Raw genomic sequence first — 17,888 nt, forward strand, 5'->3', positions numbered from 1 at the left:
GTGGGCACGAGGTGGATACCTCGTGTATTGGTGTCTGCAGGGATCCCCGTACCTGCTGGTAGCAGGAGGCTGGGGAAAGGACCTGGCATGACCTGGAGCATCCAGACTGGCCAGGACAGCCTCTTAGACTATGTGGTGCTGCCCATTTCATGTCAAGCCTCTATTTGGTGTTCCATTAGCCAGCTTTGCTTGGGGGCAGCTGCAAAGACACAAATAAATCACATCTATCAACTTCAAGCCTGTGTAGCAGTGCAGAAATAAGGTACCAGAGTTTGAGGGAGCATTTTCAGCTTGAGTTGAGGATAGGATCAGAGGATGGGGGTATGTGAAGAGGGCACAGCTCCGAGATCCCTGGCATTAACTCCTTTTGTTGAGCAGATCCCACTCCTTCAGCAACTCGAACTCAGCAGAAGCCGTCGCCATGGGCTTGCTGAAGCAGTTTGAGGGCATGCAGCTGCCGGCTGCCTCCGAACTGGAATGGCTCGTCCCCGAGCACGACGCTCCGCAGAAGGTAAGGGTGTGAGTGTGTACAGGAAGGTACCAGAACGGCCAGGGTGGCTCCACCAAGGCACGTGGGGATGCCAGGACAGGAGCAAGGAAGCACCTAAGCACAGCGATTGGGGAAGCATACAAGCAAAACTCCTGCTGCTCTCTGGAGATCCCAAGTCGCTGATTATTTGATCACTTTTCCGTGAACCCCTGGCTTTGTGCCCGCTGCCTCCGCCCTTTGCTAGCCCTGACAATCCCTTTGTGAGGAGGGAAGGATGGGTTTTGTCCAGGCTGTGCTGCTTGCCGTGCAGTGCCTTGCCTAGCAGCCAGGAGGAGAGAGGAAGCAATGTGGGACCCGCAGCAGCTTACGGGTGGGAGCTGTGTGGGGTAGGGGCTCTGCCTGCATGGCTGCTCTCGCTGGGCACCTTGATAGCTTATTTGCTGTTGGTTTTCAGGGCCTGAGACGATCTCTAAAAAAGTTCTTTAGGCGTCCTGGCTGGTATAAGAAAAGGCAGCTTTCCAAAAAGCTCCTGCTGGTACGTTGGGAGTGGACAGTGTGCCCGGAGGGAGCATGCGTGGGCCGTAGCGTGCACTAATTGCTCAACCCAGCAGTGCCCAGCCGGGTAACACCTTCCACATCTTCCCCTCCGGCGTGGAGGGAGGACTGAGTGTAGACAGCACCTTATACCACTTCCCCTCCTCCTCTGAGAGTGGCTCTGGAAGCAAGAGGGAGGTTTGCCGGAGCTGGTGCAAGCCTCCAGGGCAGCTGCTGGAGGCACCAGAGAGAAGAGCTGAGAGCTGAAGATCTCCTGAAGGAGCAGGAGGCACCTCCAGCAGTGCTGTGGAAATGGTTTCTTCTCTGCCACCTGCAGCATGGGGTGTTTTGTGGCCACGTCCTCCTGGGCAGCTGTGCCTCAGCCTTTTCCTACTAATGTCTGCAGAGAATAACACTGGCACCTCACCTGTCTTGTGCTCAGCCCTCCTCCGTGTGGTTTGCTCCCAGAGGCTGCTGTGTCCGGTCTCCCCAAAATGCAGGTTGCTCTTCAGTCTGTGCTGTCCTGGGGATCTAAGGGACTTGGGCTCATTGCTGCTCCAGTTCAGCATCTTGTGCCCTGCGCCAGCTCTCTGCCAGGCTCTTCTGCTTGCCCATGAGCTGTGCCCCGAAGGGCTGAAGGATCACACCCCGGTGAGCTGGGAGATGTGCTCTGCTTGGGAAGCACGAGAAGCCTTGTCCAGTTTCCTGGGCTGCTTAGAGATCTGGGAAGAGTGAAAGTGTGTGGAAAAAAAAAAGGAAAAGAACCCACGTGGAAATGGCAGTAGCAGGGTGCTCGGATCCTTGAGGATCCCTTCTCCAGCCCCTCTGTTCAGCAGGAGCAGCAGGGCTGGGCACTGGGTGCCAGGCAGTTTTCCAGAGGGCTGTAGTTGTAGGTTTCTGGCAAGCCAGCCAAGTGTGTTGCCTTTTTGGTCCCAGGCAGGGATCTGACCCTCTTGCTTGCCTCTCCCAGCTCCTGCCCATCCCTGACTCTCTGCCCATCTCCCCTGATGATGGAGAGCACGCTGACATCTACAAGCTGAGGATTCGGGTCCGCGGAAACCTGGAGTGGGCGCCCCCACGACCGCAGATCATCTTCAACGTTCACCCAGCCCCAACGTAAGCACCCGTGTGGCATTGGGCTCTCCGGTACCTGTCCTTTTTTCCTTTCCCAGCAATGCCAAGGCAGATTTTCTGCCCTTTTTGCTTTTCTGGTGGGGCTTCTCTGCTCTCAGCCTGGTAAATCCACATTAGCTGGTGCTGTGCAATGGAGCTGGTGCCTGTGGATGCTGCTTTTGGTGTGCACCGGGGCTTTTTCCCTCTCCTTAGCTGTTGTCCACACTTAGGTGGCAACAAATATGAATGTCCCTGTCCCGGAGAGCTGTGACAGTGCCTCCTCTGGTGCCAGCAGGGCTGGATTCATGCATGTTGTCTTCTGTCTCTGGGCAGGAGGAAGGTGGCTGTGGCCAAGCAGAATTACCGCTGCGCGGGCTGTGGCATCCGAACTGATCCTGGTGAGTGCTGGGGCCCTGACCCGTAGCTGGAAAGCAGAAAATAGCCTGTGAACGAGTGGGAAGGAGGAGACAGAGTGGGTGGGTTAAGGCAGAGCTCAGCGTGAGGTCCTTCCAGTCCTTCCTGAGTGCCTAGGCTACATGGGACTGATGGGCACAGGGCGGTCCCAAATTTTTCCGCAGTCCGTAGGGAACTTACAGACTCCAGTGTTGAGCAGCTGGGGGCTGAAGGAGGTGGCAGCAGGCAGAACACCCTGCTTGGTGGGAATGTTGAGCAGCGTTGGGAGTCTTGATACGTGGCTGGGCAGAGCCTGCACATCATCCCACCTCCCTGTCTCCCTGGGCTGGGCCAGATTACATCAGGCGGATGCGGTACTGCGAGTACCTGGGGAAGTATTTCTGCCAGTGCTGCCACGAGAACGCCCAGACGGTCATCCCCAGCCGCATCCTGCGCAAGTGGGACTTCAGCAAGTACTACGTGAGCAACTTCTCCAAGGACCTGCTGAGCAAGATCTGGAGCGACCCACTCTTCAACGTGCAGGATATCAATCCTGCCCTGTACAGGAAAGTGAAGTCTCTCAACCAAGTGTGGGTAAGACCCTTCCCGTGCCTCTCTGCATGGGGTTTGGGTGGGGTGGGTGGCTGCGAGTTGTAAAAACGTGCTGGAGCAGCTGGGGAGAAGCGGATATTTCAGGTTTTGAAGCTTAAAACCTCAGCGCTGTGGGTTTCCGTTCATATCTTGTTTCCTGTAGAGGGGGAAGGAATTTCTGCGTGGTGTTCAGCTGGGCCTTGGTGCTTTATTTCCTGGAGCACGCGCTGACTGGGTTGTGCTTGCTTTATCCAGCATGGTGTAAACGTCTCAGTACCTGGGAAACTGCAGCTGAGGAGCAGCAGGCATTGCACCAGTGCAGGAAACGGGGCAGACGTGTTTAGCTAAGGACTGTGATCTGTTTACTGATTCTTGTGTCCCGCCTTCCTCTCCAGATGCTGCGAATCCAGCTCTTCCACATGAAGAACATGTTTAAGACCTGCCGCCTAGCTAAAGAGTGAGTCCTGGGATGTGAGGCTAAGCTGTTTGCTGTCCTGTGTCTGTCCCATGGCAATTTTTAATGCGGGTCTGTGCAGACTGGGGATAAATGGAGGCTTGCAAAGTCTGTCCTGATATCTCTGTGATCTCTGAGCTTGTTCCTGTCTCTTACCTCTGGCACTGTTGAAGCCTTGAGGAGCTCAGTGGGGGCTTTGGGAGACGGTGAAGTCCAGTGGATTGTGGTGTGCACCAGGTCCCACTGCATCAACCGCAGCGATTGGTGTTGATTCGGGGTCTCGTTGGCATCCTTTGCTTCCTAAAAGCCTCCTAGTCCAGGCATGGAAGGTGTCTGCTGAGGGCTCCTTCCAAGATCCCACCACAAATGACAGGGTGACTTGGTGAAGCGCTGAGTGGAGGGAGAGAGAAAGCAGAAGCAGTGCAGAGAGAGGACTTTGTGCAATCCCTCTGCTCTAAGCTCTATTTTTTCTGTCCCTGCAGCCTCCTAGACTCCTTTGATGCAGTGCCCGGCCACTTGACCGAGGATTTGCACCTCTACTCCCTGAGCGACCTCAGCGCCACGAAGAGGGGGGACCTGGTGCCTCGCCTGACAGAACTGCTGAAGGCAGGCAGCCTGCACGTTGAGAAATGCATGGTAAGGCTTCACCCACCTCCCATGCAGCTCTGCACCCTTTGCAGCACCCATTGCTGCATAAATAGCCAGCGGGGAGGCCTTTGACATGCAGAGCAACCATAGAATTAATTGGTTAAATGCTAGCTGCTCCTGCCTGTTACACAGAGCTGCTACCCAGCAGGTGTGGGATGTTTCTTACCCCATTTTGGCTTTCTCTTCGCTAACATATGTTGATTCTGCTTTTCTGTGCTGGGGATGGACTGTCGCACATGGCCAGAGCAGGACACTGCGTCCTGCTGTCCTCTCTACCTCCTGTCCAGCTTGCCAGGGAGATGAGGAGCATTTAGCCACTTTTCCCTCACCTTTTCTTCCAGTTGTGCCAAGCTAAAGGCTTCATCTGCGAGTTCTGCCAGAACGAAGACGACATCATCTTCCCCTTTGAGCTCCACAAGTGCAGGACGTGTGAAGGTGAGGCACTGGGGAGAAGCAGGGAGGGGATTGCAGCGTCCTCTTGGACAAGCCTGGAGGGCGTGGAGAGCCAGCCAGCATGGGTCAACCTCTGCCAGCCCGCAGCTCTCAGCTGCCCTTCCTCTCTCCCTGCAGAGTGCAAAGCCTGCTACCACAAGTCCTGCTTCAAGTCCACCCACTGTCCCCGCTGCGAGCGGCTCCAAGCCCGGCGGGAGCTGCTGGCCAAGCAGAGCATGGAGTCCTACGTCTCGGACTATGAAGACGAGTTGGAGCAGCAGGAGGCAGCAGCAACCACATGAGCGTGTGGCAGCAGAGGAGCAGGTAGCGGGTTTATTTATACCTGTGGCCTTCATCACCAGAGACTGAGCCAAGCGGACTTGTGATGAGGAGCAGCGCCGGGACACTTGTCATGCTGGGTGCTTGGAGAGCTGGCTTGAAGGGAGCTGTTTTTCCCTGGGCAGCAGTGCTGGGGAATGAACATTTTCCATCCTCGGAGTCTGCTCCAGGTACCAGTCACCTCCCTGATGCCTTGGCTTGGGGAAAGGCAGCCACCCCTGTCTGTCCTGCAGGCTGAACACGGACCTTTACCAGGCAGTCGCTCACGTGCTGGGCTGCAGCCTTGCCCTTTGGGAGCCCCTGGGCCAGGCAGGGCTGCAAGGCCAGTCCCTATTCCCTCCTGCCTGGGAGGCTCCCCAGTGGGGTCAGCACTTTCTGCTCAGCGGCTGGACACTGGAAGCCCTGGCCACGTCCCCTCCTGGGAGGTAGAAATTGTCTCCAAGTCTTCCCCGGCTTGTCTTGCTGCTGCTGTGTGTTTGTGGAGGGAGGCTGGGGGGCTGAACAGTGCGTTTAGCAGCTCCCTTTTTCACATCTGGACTGGAACTACTGCCAGAGACACATTTCTCTTCCTCCAGGATCAGAACAGAGGAGGTAAAAATGGTAAAAATGTGGTGTGTCTGCCCCCCTCGCCCCCACAGAGGCAGCACCCGGGGGCAGCCACCCCAGGGGACCTGCTGGGCATCGCAGAGGAGGTCTTGTGGCAAAAGAGTGCAGCAAGTGAGGCTTCAAACCTCACTTCTCCCTCATGCTGCTCATCTTTTCTTGGGGATTTCTCCTCGTTTAGGGCTGACATGGGACCTCACCCTGGCAGTGTCACCCTGGGATGGGTGTGAAGGCTCTTAGCTCAGCCCTCCGGGTGCCTCCCCCCAGCCTCTGTCACACTTTGTTCTTTTAGGTTGGGCTTTTTTTTTTTTTTTTTTTTTAACTGGCTGGATTTGGTTTTATTTTTTTAATGCAGTCGTTTGTATTTTTAACCGTTTGCTCCCCACCTCCCAAGAAGGTGCTGCTGGAGATGTTCCTACGTGAGGGGCTATAAAACCTCCAGAGCTTTCCTGCTCCTGGTCCCTCACCCCTGACCGTGGCTGGCAGCTGCCAGGTGCCCCTCTCCCATCGGACCTGCTCCCCTTGGGAGAGGGGTCACCGAGCCAGGCAGAGCCTCAGGGGAGAAGCTGGACAGGTTGCTCCCACGGGGGTGCACTTTTGGGGAGAGGGATTGGCACTGGGGGTGCTGCAAGGTGCCGCTGCATCCAGGGGATGCTGTCCCACGGTACGGGCAGTGTCCAGCACCAAGGGGGTGCTGGAGCCCACCCAGCCTGGCAGGCAGGTAGGGGGAAGGATGAAGGGTGCTGAGGGACAGGGGACACGAGCTTTCAGCCTGGCACATCACCTCTTGTGGGCTGCCCCTGATGGCAGGGTCAGAGGCTACTTACCAGCTCGAGCATTCCTGGCCTGGAACAGGTAGATCCCCACCTTCTCCCTTGGGTTTTTGCCTCCTCCTGTCTTTATCCTCGTTTTCCCAGGACAGCAGCTGCTCTCCTGCTTGCTCCACATCTGGCAGGAGCTCTACAAGCCTTGAAGTTGCCAGCCTTGCAAGCAGAGAGCATTGCCACGGTCCTTGCCTCTTGTCCCCATGCTGCCACCTGGCTCGGCAGGTCCGGAGCTGGTCCCCCCCCTCCTAGGAGCTGGCTCAGAGCAGCACACCTTCACCCACACCCTTTTGTTTGAAGCACTTTAACGTCGCGGGCCGCTGGCCGAGCTGAGCCCACGTCCAGTTCTAGAAGCACTGAGAACCTTTAGAGACGAGCGAATGGATTTTGGTTTATTTGTGTTTTTCCCCCAATCCCTCTGGATGCGACGGGAACCCGAAACCCGGCGGAGGTCTCTGGGCAAGGTGATGCACAACACTAACACTGCTGCCACGGCTGGAGGGACAGCCGGGGGCTGCCCTGGCTCTTAACCGGAGCCCTCCCCATGGGACTATTGCGCAGCAGAGCAGTGAAACGCCGTCCCTAATAAACTAAGTTAAACTCCATGTGGTTTCAACTAAATGTGGTGGTGTTCTGAGCTTTACTGAGACCCCTGCCAGCAGCAAGGGTCCACATTGACCCACAAACACCGGGGATACACACTAAACCTCACACCAAAAGGCCAGGGGGGAACTGTTTGAGGGTGCTTGGGCAAGCCCAGCACCGCGCTGGCTCTGCACCGAGGAGCTCTGCAGGAAGCATGGCATCAGGAGCCTGGTTCTTGGGATTTTTCCCCAGAAAAAGGAAAAACTAAGCTGTAGGTGTAAGCTGCACAGACAGGCTTACCCTGGGCACAGTGGTTGTAGGAAAGCTTTCTGGCTGAGGATTGCACCTTGCTGCCTGCATCAAGCCCTGCACAGCTGCCTCATTTCTAGCTGCAGGTAACAGAAAGCAGAAACCTGCAAAACCCTGGGGCTTGCCGCTGCTAGGAGCCCTCCAGCAGCTCTAATTGTGGGTTAGGTGTGAACCAGCACCATGACAAAGGCACATCCACCCCGAGCAGGGCGGAGCATGACCCGTCTCACCCCTTGCACCCCGGGCACCGCCGTGCCGGTCACTGGGCGAGCTCTCGGGGGGCGTAGCGGCGCTCGAACTGGTCCACATCAAACTTGCGCTTGCAGCCGGAGTAGTTCATGTAGCGGATCTTCCCGAAGACGTCCCGCTCCTTCCAGCCCTGGTCGTGTATGCCGCAGATGGACCAGAGGCAGCCTGGTGGACACGGAGCTGGGCATCAGCTCTGCCCCGTGCCAGCGGGGTGCCAAGGAGGATGGAGAGGCTGAGAGCCCTGTCCCCATCCCCATGCTGTGGCTATCAAGGGAGGGGACCCCCCACCCCATAACCCATCCCATAACGTGCCTACGTAGCCGTTGGGGTCTCTCCCGTCCAGCTCGTAGCGGTCGTTGAGGTAGATGGCAAATTGCAGGGCCTCCTCAGGGGAGCGGGTCCACTCCAGGATCTTCTTGGCCCAGTACATCCGCAGGAAGCCGTGCATCTTGCCCTCCCGAACCATCTGCAGCTGTGGGGAAAGGGACAGACACAGGGCTCAGCTCGTGTCCCAGCCCTTCCCAGACCCCATTCACCCCACAGCACGGCCGCAGCCCCCTCGGTGTGGCTGGGGGTCCCAGGGGAAGGCAGCGGGGCCCCTTTGGGATCCCCGACCTGGGCAGCGTTCCAGAGCGGGTCGTGCGTGGTGGCCTGCTCCAGCTGCTGCAGCTCGTAGAGAAAAGGCCTCTTGTCCTTGGCGTGGAGCCTCAGGGTGGTCTGCGCCCAGTCGTAGGCACCTGGGGGAGATGAGGGACACCACTGAGCGCCCTGCTCCATGGGCGAGGGGGGGAACCAAGCTTTGGAGACCCCAGCCCTGCAGGCAGCCTCGCAAGGGGGCATTACGCCTCCTGCCCTGTATCTAGATGATACCCATGGCACATTGCTGCCCCTTCTTTAGGGAAAACGGGGGCTTGCCAGGTTGGGGTGAGCACACTTTGGGCCCCCAGGGTTGCCCACCCACCCCGGGGCGCTACCTTGCAGGCTGTCGTAGTTCTTGTTGTAGTAGCAGAAGTTATCAGCCAGCTCCCTCCGCACCACGGCCTCCTCCATGAACGCCTCCACCGACTCCTTGTGGGCACGCCGGTGTTTCTGCACCTCCAGGATGGCTCGCTGGGTGGACACCTGGCCTGGGGACAGGGGACAGGGACAGGGGGAAGGTGTGGGGGCCCGGTCACCCATCAGGTCACCCGGCTGCGATGCTGAGCGTGGCGGGACGGCCGCGGTGCGCTCACCGAAGTGGAACCAGGGAGAGAGGTTGCTGAGAGCCGCCTTGTTGGGGTCGTTTCTCTGGGTGCTGAAGGATTTCAGCCGCTCGGCGATGAAGGACTGCAGCACCGCCAGCCCCGCCGAGGTGCCGGGGGTCGCCCACTCCACCTCCGCCACCGAGCGGTCCACCTGCAGGCTGGAGTAGCAGGCGTCCCACGCGATGGGCTGCGAGCAACCAAGGGGTGTGAGGCTGTTTGCTGTGCTAGAGCTGAGCCCCAGCAGCAGATCCTCTCCAGGCAGGGTTGCCCTGAGCCTTATTTACGCCCCCCACGTGCCCACTTAGGGCTGTCCCCAACCTGCAAGCCCCCAGCTCACGCCAGCTACAAACCAGACCTGCGTGGCTGAGATTTGCTCAATATCTGGAAGAACGGGGTGGGAATCTCCCTTCCCCAGGGTCTCCCCATCTCCCACTGCCTGTGGCCAGGTCATTGTCCCTGCTCCCAGGATCACAAAGCAGCTGTGAAGCTATCCGGGGCTGGGTAAGGAGGGTTTGCTCCTGGTACCTCTGCGGGGCAGGACGGGGGATGCGGGTGCCGAATGACGGGAGGGAACTCGGTGAGGAACTCCGGGAGCTGGCTGTGGATCTTGCCCCGGATGGTCCTGGCGCTGTACTCCTGCTTGGGGGAGGTGACCCAGCAGGGCACGATGTTGTGGGCATCCACCTGGGAAGGAAAGCCGCGGAGAAGGAGCCGTAAGCAAATGAGAAGCAAATGGCCCTGATGGCACGACCCACACCCAGGAAAACATCCTCACCCCTCCCTGCTCAGGCCACTCCAGTGATCCCAAACACGAGACCCTTTGTTTCTTCCCTATCTCACCAGGGTGGGTTTCCCACACCCTCGTAGATCACCTGCACAAAGGGCACGTCCTCGGGCAACCTCTCCCTGACGTCCTCCACCCACTGCCTGGGGACACGCAGGGGACAAAAATCCGTCACCAGCCCCCCCACGCCTTGCTGCACCACGAAGGGGGGCAGCACGTCCTTGGCGTACCCCAGCAGCAAGTGGAAGGGGATGTTCAGCTCCGTGCACTCCTGCAACGAGACGAAGAGGGCTGAGGGATGGTCCTGGTGGCTCCGTGTCCCTCCAGGACCCCCGCCTGTCCCCACGGTGGCCGTACCTTGCTGACCTCCTGCAGCCCCCGCAGCATGAAGCCGTAGTGGCGGATGGTGGCACCCAGGAATTTGGGCACCAGGCAGAAGCAGACGCGCAGAGGCAGCTCCTGTTTGAGGGCCAGGCGCTGGGCGTAGAGGAAAGCCCAATTATCTGGGGGGGGGGGGAATAAAGCACAGGGGCTGTGCCGGGGATGCGCTGCGAGGGGAAGGAGCCGGGGGCTGCGCATGGGGACGCATGGGGAGCCCCCCCAGCGCCCCCCAGCTCTAGGGAAGGGTGGAGGCGGGGGGGGGTGGCATCCTTACCTTGCACCCTCTGGTCCCGGGACATCCAGTAGAGGATGCATTTGGCGTCCTCCAGCAGCTCGGGGCCCCGGGAGACGAGCCGGACCCGCTTCTTGTTGTACCTGAACTCCCGCACCGAGGGGGCGGCCGCCCGCCGGGCCGCCCGCAGCGCTGCCTCCAGCCCCCCCCCGGCCTCTTCTTCCTCTTCCTCCTCCTCCTCTTCCTTCTCCCTCCTCTTCGCAGCCTCCCCACCCCCGGAGGTTTTCCTCTTCCCGCTGCCCCTCGGCATCCTCAGCCCGGTGCAGCCCCCACCGGAGACCCCCGGAGCCTTCCCCCACGTGGCGCCGGGCGTTATACAACAGGGGGGGGGGGCAAATAAAAAAGGGGGCAGGACTTCAGGATAAGGGGCGGGGCCTCCTGACCGTGCACCACCCAGGGGCTGCTGTCCCTGCCCCTAAACCCAACCCGGTCCCCCCCATGGGGTCCCCGCTGGCACCGACCCCCCCCACGCCCAGCACGGCCCCAGGGGTGCTGGGGGGTGGCCCCGGGGTGCTGAGGGTCCCGCTGCCCCCCCCGTGGGTGCCTGCTGGGCACCGCACCCATCCTAGGGAGTGGCCCCTGGGGGTGGAAACCCCCTTCCCTGCCAGCACCTGGGGAATAAAAGCGCTCACCTGGGTGCTCTGCCTCTGTCCGGCAAAGGGAGCGCGCACAGCGCAGCGCCAAGGCTGCGGGGAGGGCTCGGAGGTGGCCTTTTTGGGTGGGGGGCATCGCTCCCACCCTCCTGGACATGGCCGGGCACAGAGGAGGGCTGATCCTGCCCCTGCTGCTGCTGCTGCTGAGCCTCGCCGTGCCCGAGCTGGTGCTGGGTAAGGGATGAGAGGGATGCATGGGGAGCTGGGTGGCCCCGGGGTGGCTTCGTCTCCATGCCAAGTTTTATTTCGATGGCATCTCTGGCAGGCAGAGAAGGCCTCTGCTGTGCTGCACCTTGCTGCCTGGGTCCCCACATTGGGTGTCACCTTCCCTGCTGGCAGGGGTGCTGGGCTGTTGTAGGACCGGGAAACTGCAAGCGTTCACCCTCGGCACAATGCAGAAGTGATGTCCAGGGAGGAAATTCAGGGCTTGCAGCCTTACGGCCTCCTACAAGCCCTGGGGAACAGCCCCCGACCCCATCCCTCAACCCCAGAAGGGCTTGCGTGGGTTGCAGCACGTCTGCCACACAAGCAGGGATTTGCTCCCCTCTCCCTCCCTTCCTACGGGGCTGCCTTCTCCCGCTGCCACTATTTATGCATCGCGTTATCGGTTCCTGAAGATCTGCAGCAGAGAGGTTTGTGTAAACTGCCCGGGAGATTCCAGCCCGAGCGCGGCAACCGGTTCCTGCTCAGCTCTTCCCGTCAGACGGGTTTGTTTGACTTCCCCCCCGAAAGGATGGAGAGGGTGGCACGGGGCTTATCGCTGGTGCCAGGAGGTGTTTCTGCCCAGAGGGTGGCCGTGCCCGCAGCTGGTTCCTTGTTCGTCAGGCTGGGGCGTTTATTGTCCTTCCACACCGATGAGCTCAGGAGGAACCCGTGTTGGGTCCCTGCAGGATGGCAGAGCCCCGCTGCTGACCCCATAACCGAGGGTGCCTCCAGGAACTGGTGGTGGTGGTGCTGAGCCATCCCCTGCTCCATCACGGTGACACCTTGCTGCCCCACCTCCTTGCAGGGACCACAGCCACAAACGCTACGGTGACCTCAGCTCCCTCCACCTCCCTGACACCCGTGGAGACCCCGACGCTGCTGCCCACCACCGACACAGCCTCGGTGCCTCCCTCCAGCCCAGAAACGGGAGCCTCCACCCCAGAGACCCCCAGTGTGCCGACGGGGGCCTCCACGAGCAGCACCCTGGCAGCCCCCAGCAGCCCCCCGTTGGAGGTGAGTGGCAGCGTGGGCTCTCCCGCCAGCACCACGCTGCACCCCAATGCCACCAGCACCGCCGCCACCACGTCCCCAAGCCCGACCTCCGCAGCCACGCCACCCACCCAGCCTGAGGTGACAGCAGGCACATCGCTGGGGACCAGCGTGTCCCCAGCTCCGAGCACCAGCTCGGCAGGAGCTACACCAAGCACGCCCCCCACCCTCCCCTCCACCTCTCTCCCCTCCACCTCGGTGGTCACCACGAGCACCAGCAAAGGGCCAGCGGTGACCACAGCGCTCAGCACCGCATCCCCAGGGAGCAGCAGTCCTGATCCCATCACACCAACCGAGCCCTCCACAACCCCACCGGACCCTACAACACCTCCAGACCCCACAACCCCGCCGGACCCCACAACGCCTCCAGACCCCACAACGCCTCTGGACACCACAACCCCCTCCCACCCCAGCACCGGGGACCCTGGGAGCAACTCAACCCCCAGCCAGCCCCCAGGGACCACCAACGGGACCGCGGGGACACCCCCGGACACCCCCCAGAGCCCCGCTGCCAGCACCGCAGGTGAGCGCAGGGGGAGGGCGGCGCCCCCAGGGCCGGCAGCGCCCCGCGGCGGGCTTTATATAGGGCGGGGAGGTGGGCGTGGCCAGGAGTGGGCGTGGCCAAGGGAGTGGGCGTGGCTTTAGGGCGTGGTGTGAATGGGCGGGCGAAAAGGGGGCGTGGCCAGCGGCAGGGCGGTGCCGGGGATGAATGGGCGGGCGGCGGTGGGCGTGGTCACAAGTGGGCGTGGCTACAAGTGGGCGTGGCTACAAGTGGGCGTGGTCTCGTAGTGGGCGTGGCCTCGTGGTGGCGCGCTCCCCGTGGTGGCGCGCTCCTCGTGGCGCCCCCAGGCGCTGCGCCCCGTCCCCTGGGCGCCCCCCGTGCTCCCCGCCCCGGCACCCTCGGGTGCCTTCGTCCCGGCCGCTTGCGAGGCCGTGCCCGGTGCCTGCGGGCGCCTCCGTGCGGGCTCGATCGTGAGCCCGGCCAGAAGGAAGCGGCCCCGCGCCGCCGTGACACGCTCTGGGGAAGTGATGCCTGCGCAGACGGCCCGGGAGAGAAGTCCTTGGGCTGGAGCACGCCCTTCCTGAGCGCCGCCTGCTCTCCCGGCCGCTTGCTCGGCCGCAGGCACAGCAGGCTGTTGGCTCCCGGGGGCTGCGGTGCTGCTGGCACCGAGCATCACCCCTGTCTCGGGGCGTAGGGACGGCCCCAGGCAGCCCAGCTGCTTCCCCGGGCTTTTTCCTATCGGAGCCGTCCCTCACCAGGCAGAGAATCTCTGCCCCGGGGGCTGGTGGAGGTCTGCTGGGCATCGCACCCATCCCTGGGAGCACCCCCTTCCCTGCCAGCACCCAAGGAATAAAAGCACCCACCTGGGTGCTCTGCCTCTAGCCGGCAAAGGGAGCGCAGCCACCGCAGTGCCAGGGCTGTGGGGAGCACCCGGGGCTGGGCCTGCCGGGGGGCATCAGCTCCTGCCCGCCTGGACATGGCCGGGCACAGAGGAGGGCTGCCCCTGCCCCTGCTGCTGCTGCTGAACCTCGCCGTGCCCGAGCTGGCGCTGGGTAAGGGACGAGAGGGATGCATGGGGAGCATCGCTGCCAGGGCGCTGGGTGGCCCCGGGGTGGCTTTACCCACAGTGGGGGGCACGGGAGGGGACACGCTGTGCGTGCTGCTTGCTGAGCAGGAGAAAGGGGCTTTGCTTGATTTCTGCTGCCTTGCACAGTGAATTCCCTCTGCTTCTTCCTGGGGGCTGCCTGGGGCTGCAGCTCCTTGCTCTCGCCTCTCCGGGGTGGATGGGATGCAGAGGTGGGCTCCCACCTCCTCCTTTGTGCGAGGATGGGGCCCTCCGGAGCAGCCGTCCACCTGGGCAGGGGCTGCGAGCAGACCTTTGCCCTTCATAGTATTATTATTTAACTTCTGGCAGGCTGCAGCAGCTCAGGGAGGAGGTGGCTGCTTGACCTGAATGCTACAACGATCTCAGCTCTCTCTGCCTCCCTGAAATCCACAGAGACCACGGCGCTGCCGCCCACCGCCGCCTCCACCGGCACAGCCTCCAGCCCTGAAAAAGGAGCCTCCACTCCCGAGACACCCAGCACACCCCCGGGGAGCAGCCGTCCCTCTCCTCCCACCACAGCCCCACACACGGGTACATCAGCCGAGACCCCGACATCCCCTCTGGACACCACAGCCCCGCACCCCACCAGCTCTGGGGTGCCCGGGAGCACCCCAAATCCCAGCCAGGCACTGGGGACCACAAACGGGACCAGCCCTGGTGCCTCCACCCTGACCATGGGGACAACCCCGGACACCCAGGCGTCACCCCCCAGCCCCGGTGCCACCACGGGTGAGTGTGGCTGAGGGGTGAGGGGTGGGTCTTCCCCAGGTTTAGGACCCTCTGGCTAATTAGCTAACTCCATGTTGCTTTGCCCAGGCACCTCCCCTGCCACCAACTCAACCCAGAGCCCAAACAACATCTCCAGCACCTCCACGGCTCAGCCGACGGCACAGCCCATCTGCCCCGGCATCGTGAGCCCTGGCGGTAAGTGCCACCTCCTGGGACCCCAAACTCTTCTCTGAAGCCTTTCTGGCAAGGCCCACATGTCCCATGGGCATGGTGGTGGCCTTTTGGGGTCCTGCAGCCCCTCTCCTTTCGCCCTGTTCTCAGCCTGGGGGCACTGGAGGTGTGTGGGGTGCGTGATTTGCTGTGCGCACAGGGGGTGGCGCAGAGCAGGGTGGGGGGCACAGGGCAGGGTGGGGGGCACACCCGAGCCTGCTCAGCTCTGGTTGTGGTGCTGGGGAGAGACCCCAGGTGCGGGGTGGGAACCAGCAGAGCTGTGCCTTCTGCTCCCAGCGGAGTCCCACATCTTCCTGTCCGTGCGCCTGGCCGGCACCCTGGACCCTGGGAACAAAACCGTGCAGGACCTGATCCTGTCCGAGGTGAGCTGTGCCCGCAGCCCTTCCCAAGGGGCTCTCCCCTTTGTCTGGGTGGGGACAGGGGGCAGAAAACCCCTTTTGGGACCCCCCTTAATGCTGTGGGGTGTCACTGCCATCCTCTGCCCCCAGCTCCGCCAAAAGCTGCTGGTCAGGTTCCCGCACGCCAACTTCACCATGCGGTGGAGTGGGAAGAAACCCTGAGCGCTGCCCCACGCTGCAGCCCCCCAGCCGCCCGTGGCACTGAGGAAGACGAGGAAGGAGCCCCTGCAGCCCGTTGTTAGCCCCCGTGTGCTCCGAAATCAGCAGATTTCAGGACCTGACCGGCTGCGGGGGCACAGCCGGGGGGTCCCACGTCGCTGCTGTGCTCCCTCCCCGGCTGCGTGCGCCGTGGGGCTGTGGAAATCCCGTGGGCTGAAATCCTGCCCTGTTTTCTTTTTTTTTTTTTTTTTCCCAGTCTCTGGTTAAGGAGACGGCCGCGGCGTCGATCCCCCTGCAGCGAAGTCATTTATTAACTGATTAATTAGGCAGATAAAATCAGGCCGAAGCAGTTATTACCCTAAGCAAGTCACCTCGCGGAGAGATTAAAAAGTGAAATAATCACCCAAATGGCTGTGTTGTTCCTGCGGGGGGAGGGATTTTTGGCTGAGCCCTTCCTGCAGCCCCTGTCCCACCGAGGGAAGGGGCGTTTGGGGCTGCAGACACCAAACCTGGGGACTGCTCCCAGGCAGCTGAGCTGTCACCCAGCAGCCAGGAGGGACACGAAGCCACCTCGAAGCCACCCAGCTCACAGGGTCTGGGCAATGGGGGGGGGCTCGGTGGGGTCTGGAGCCCCGAGAGCTCACCAGGGTGCTGCGATTTGGGCAGGATCTGTCCCCAACCCGCTGCTGGCTCCTCTCATTCTGCTCTGTGCGAGTCGCAGGCCGGGCTGGGACAGGGAGGGGGCATGAATGGGGACATAAAAACACATCCCCCTGCGGTCACACAGTGACCCTGCTGATGGTGACCCCAATTTTGGGAGAGAGAGGACGGGGACTGCCTGGCCCTGAGGCTCTGGGCTGTGTCACCCGCAGATGTGTCACCTGCTGCTGGCCACCAGCCCCAGCTGGACGGGGTTCTCCTCCTCTGGGACCTGCACACATTTCCCTACAGGGAAAAGCAGCCTGCAGGAGCACACCCCAATTCCCCAGGGAGCTGTTTCCTGGCTTTTTGGGGTTTTCTTTTTTTTTGAGCCCTTAGCACAGCTCTGCTCCTGCTGCAGCGGGGTGCAGAGCAGGGGGGAACCCAGGCAGAGCCTGCTGGATGGGGTCCCCGCTCCCCACGCCTTGTAGGGCACGGGGGAAATCATCCTCGTGCTCTGCCCACGCCGTGGCACCGGGCCAGGAGCCCTCCCACGCCGAGTCCCACCGGGCTGATCCTGCCGGCTGTTGAATCCATAACTTCAGACCCCGGGACGTGGCGCGGGGCCAAGGCCGGCAGACGGCAGCCAAAGTGCGTCACAAAGGGAGGAAAAAGGTCCCCAAGTGCTGGGATGAAAAGGTGACCGGGGCACTTACCATCCCCGTCCGGCACAGCTGCCTTCGTGGCAGGGGGAGGAGATGCTCCGGGGGTGGCCGAGCCCCCCCTGCCCTCAGCCTGGGAAGGAGCAGAGGGGACCCGGCTGTGATGGGGGTGCTGTGATCCCAAAATGGGGACACGGAGCTGTGACAGGCTCCCAGCCCTGCCCAGCACGGCCGAATGCTTGCTGGGCTCTGGGTGCAGCCCTCCCAGAGCCCCCGCTCGCAGCTGGGGGAAGGTGATGGGAGCCAGCTGTGCCTCAGCACCAGTCCTGTGGTTCCCAGTTTGAATTTTTCCCACCTTCCACCTCCCAGTGTGGATGTCTTTAGGGGTTTCTCCTCCATGCTGTGGAGCCTCCCCACCAGGACGGGGTTTTGCCACCGTCACCTCGCTGGGATGAGCTGAGTAGATGAGGCAGGGACGTTGCTCGCAGTGAGGGGCTCTTCCAACCCTCAAACCATCCCTCACCCTCCTGCTGTAACCTATTTCCCTCCATCAGCATCACCCCTGGTTGCAGACCCCTCTCCCCGGCACCCAGGGGGACCGTCCCCTCCGGAGGGTGGCACCAGCCCCTGGTGACCGAGGTGTCCCCTCCAGCGTCCCCCTCCCCTTCACCGCGCTGTGCCCGGCGCACCAAATGATCCATAACCCATGGGGTTGATGGATAACCCGTCCCCCCCCCGCCGCCCCCGAGCCCCCTCCAGATGCCCTTGCCGGCAGGAGATGCCGTAATCTCGGCGGGGCTGGAACAAGCAGCCCATTAATTCCAGGAAGGCCGATAAGGCGCTGCCGTGCCACGCTGTGCTGCCTGCTGCTGAGCCCCCCGGCGCTGGGGTTCCCGGCACTGCCCACCCCAGACCCAGGATCCTGAGGGGATCCCATCCTCAGATCCAGCATCTCCCCGCCGTGGGTTTGGTGGGACCGTGCTGACCCCCAAACCCAGGCTGTGTCTGTGCATTTCTGAGTTCCGTGCTCTCTGTCCCATTTCTTGGCTCCGGTGTCCATCCTGTGCTGGGCTGCCTCGATAACTGCGGATGAGAAATGGCCCTGCGGGATCCGGCGGCTTGCTGGGATCCTGGTTTGGGCACAACAGAAGGATTAATGGGGTGGGAGCGGGACACCGTGCTCATGGCGGGGGGTTTTGGGGAGCGCAGAGGAGAGGGAGCTTTTGGGCACTGTCCCCCCGCATCGCCACCGCTCTCCCCATTCGTTCCGGACGAGCGGTGATTTACATCC

General features: G+C 61.9%; 3 protein-coding genes across 10 annotated transcripts in view; 2 read left to right on the forward strand and 1 right to left on the reverse strand.

Moving 5' to 3' along the window:
• The window catches only part of RUBCN (rubicon autophagy regulator), a 25,544-nt gene extending 18,520 nt beyond the window's left edge, over positions 1–7,024 (forward strand). For all 6 annotated transcript variants that reach the window (XM_068692586.1, XM_068692589.1, XM_068692587.1 and 3 more), the window contains 8 exons: positions 379–511; positions 1,995–2,140; positions 2,471–2,535; positions 2,886–3,124; positions 3,517–3,578; positions 4,058–4,211; positions 4,565–4,658; positions 4,794–7,024. In XM_068692586.1, the coding sequence (XP_068548687.1) occupies positions 379–511; positions 1,995–2,140; positions 2,471–2,535; positions 2,886–3,124; positions 3,517–3,578; positions 4,058–4,211; positions 4,565–4,658; positions 4,794–4,957 (1,057 nt within the window). In that variant the 3' untranslated portion in view covers positions 4,958–7,024. The remainder of the gene's footprint in view (positions 1–378; positions 512–1,994; positions 2,141–2,470; positions 2,536–2,885; positions 3,125–3,516; positions 3,579–4,057; positions 4,212–4,564; positions 4,659–4,793) is intronic.
• Positions 6,793–10,676, reverse strand: LOC137861325 (deoxyribodipyrimidine photo-lyase-like). Its single transcript, XM_068692593.1, has 9 exons — positions 10,248–10,676; positions 9,950–10,095; positions 9,681–9,863; positions 9,334–9,492; positions 8,797–8,995; positions 8,539–8,691; positions 8,180–8,301; positions 7,877–8,036; positions 6,793–7,729 (listed from the first exon to the last, which is right to left on the reverse strand). The coding sequence occupies exons 1-9, from the start codon at positions 10,513–10,515 to the stop codon at positions 7,575–7,577; spliced, it is 1,545 nt and encodes a 514-aa protein (XP_068548694.1). The 5' UTR covers positions 10,516–10,676; the 3' UTR covers positions 6,793–7,574.
• A 192-nt stretch (positions 10,677–10,868) lies between these two features.
• LOC137861326 (uncharacterized) lies at positions 10,869–15,698 on the forward strand. Of its 3 annotated transcripts, XM_068692594.1 has the most exons (6): positions 10,869–11,092; positions 11,928–12,695; positions 14,173–14,508; positions 14,596–14,703; positions 15,016–15,101; positions 15,228–15,698. In XM_068692594.1, the coding sequence occupies exons 1-6, from the start codon at positions 11,014–11,016 to the stop codon at positions 15,297–15,299; spliced, it is 1,449 nt and encodes a 482-aa protein (XP_068548695.1). In that variant the 5' UTR covers positions 10,869–11,013; the 3' UTR covers positions 15,300–15,698. The 3 variants fall into 3 exon arrangements, with proteins under 3 accessions (XP_068548695.1, XP_068548697.1, XP_068548696.1); XM_068692596.1 differs by lacking the exons at positions 10,869–11,092; positions 11,928–12,695 and adding an exon at positions 12,965–13,726; XM_068692595.1 differs by lacking the exons at positions 10,869–11,092; positions 11,928–12,695 and adding an exon at positions 12,966–13,726 and having other exon boundaries at positions 14,089–14,508.
• Positions 15,699–17,888: the final 2,190 nt, after the last annotated feature.

This window comes from Anas acuta, chromosome 9, assembly GCF_963932015.1.
Source record: "Anas acuta chromosome 9, bAnaAcu1.1, whole genome shotgun sequence".
Lineage (NCBI taxonomy): Eukaryota > Metazoa > Chordata > Aves > Anseriformes > Anatidae > Anas > Anas acuta.

Coding starts and splice junctions, on each gene's coding strand:
- LOC137861325 (XM_068692593.1), bottom strand. CDS start 10,515: ATGCCGAGGGGCAGCGGGAAGAGGAAAACCTCCGGGGGTGGGGAGGCT. Junction 9,864..9,949: donor GGCTGCAGGAGGTCAGCAAG/GTACGGCCACCG, acceptor GTCTCGTTGCAG/GAGTGCACGGAGCTGAACAT. Junction 8,302..8,538: donor GAACTACGACAGCCTGCAAG/GTAGCGCCCCGG, acceptor CATCTCCCCCAG/GTGCCTACGACTGGGCGCAG.
- LOC137861326 (XM_068692594.1), top strand. CDS start 11,014: ATGGCCGGGCACAGAGGAGGGCTGATCCTGCCCCTGCTGCTGCTGCTG. Junction 12,696..14,172: donor CCCCGCTGCCAGCACCGCAG/GTGAGCGCAGGG, acceptor TGAAATCCACAG/AGACCACGGCGCTGCCGCCC. Junction 14,509..14,595: donor CAGCCCCGGTGCCACCACGG/GTGAGTGTGGCT, acceptor TGCTTTGCCCAG/GCACCTCCCCTGCCACCAAC.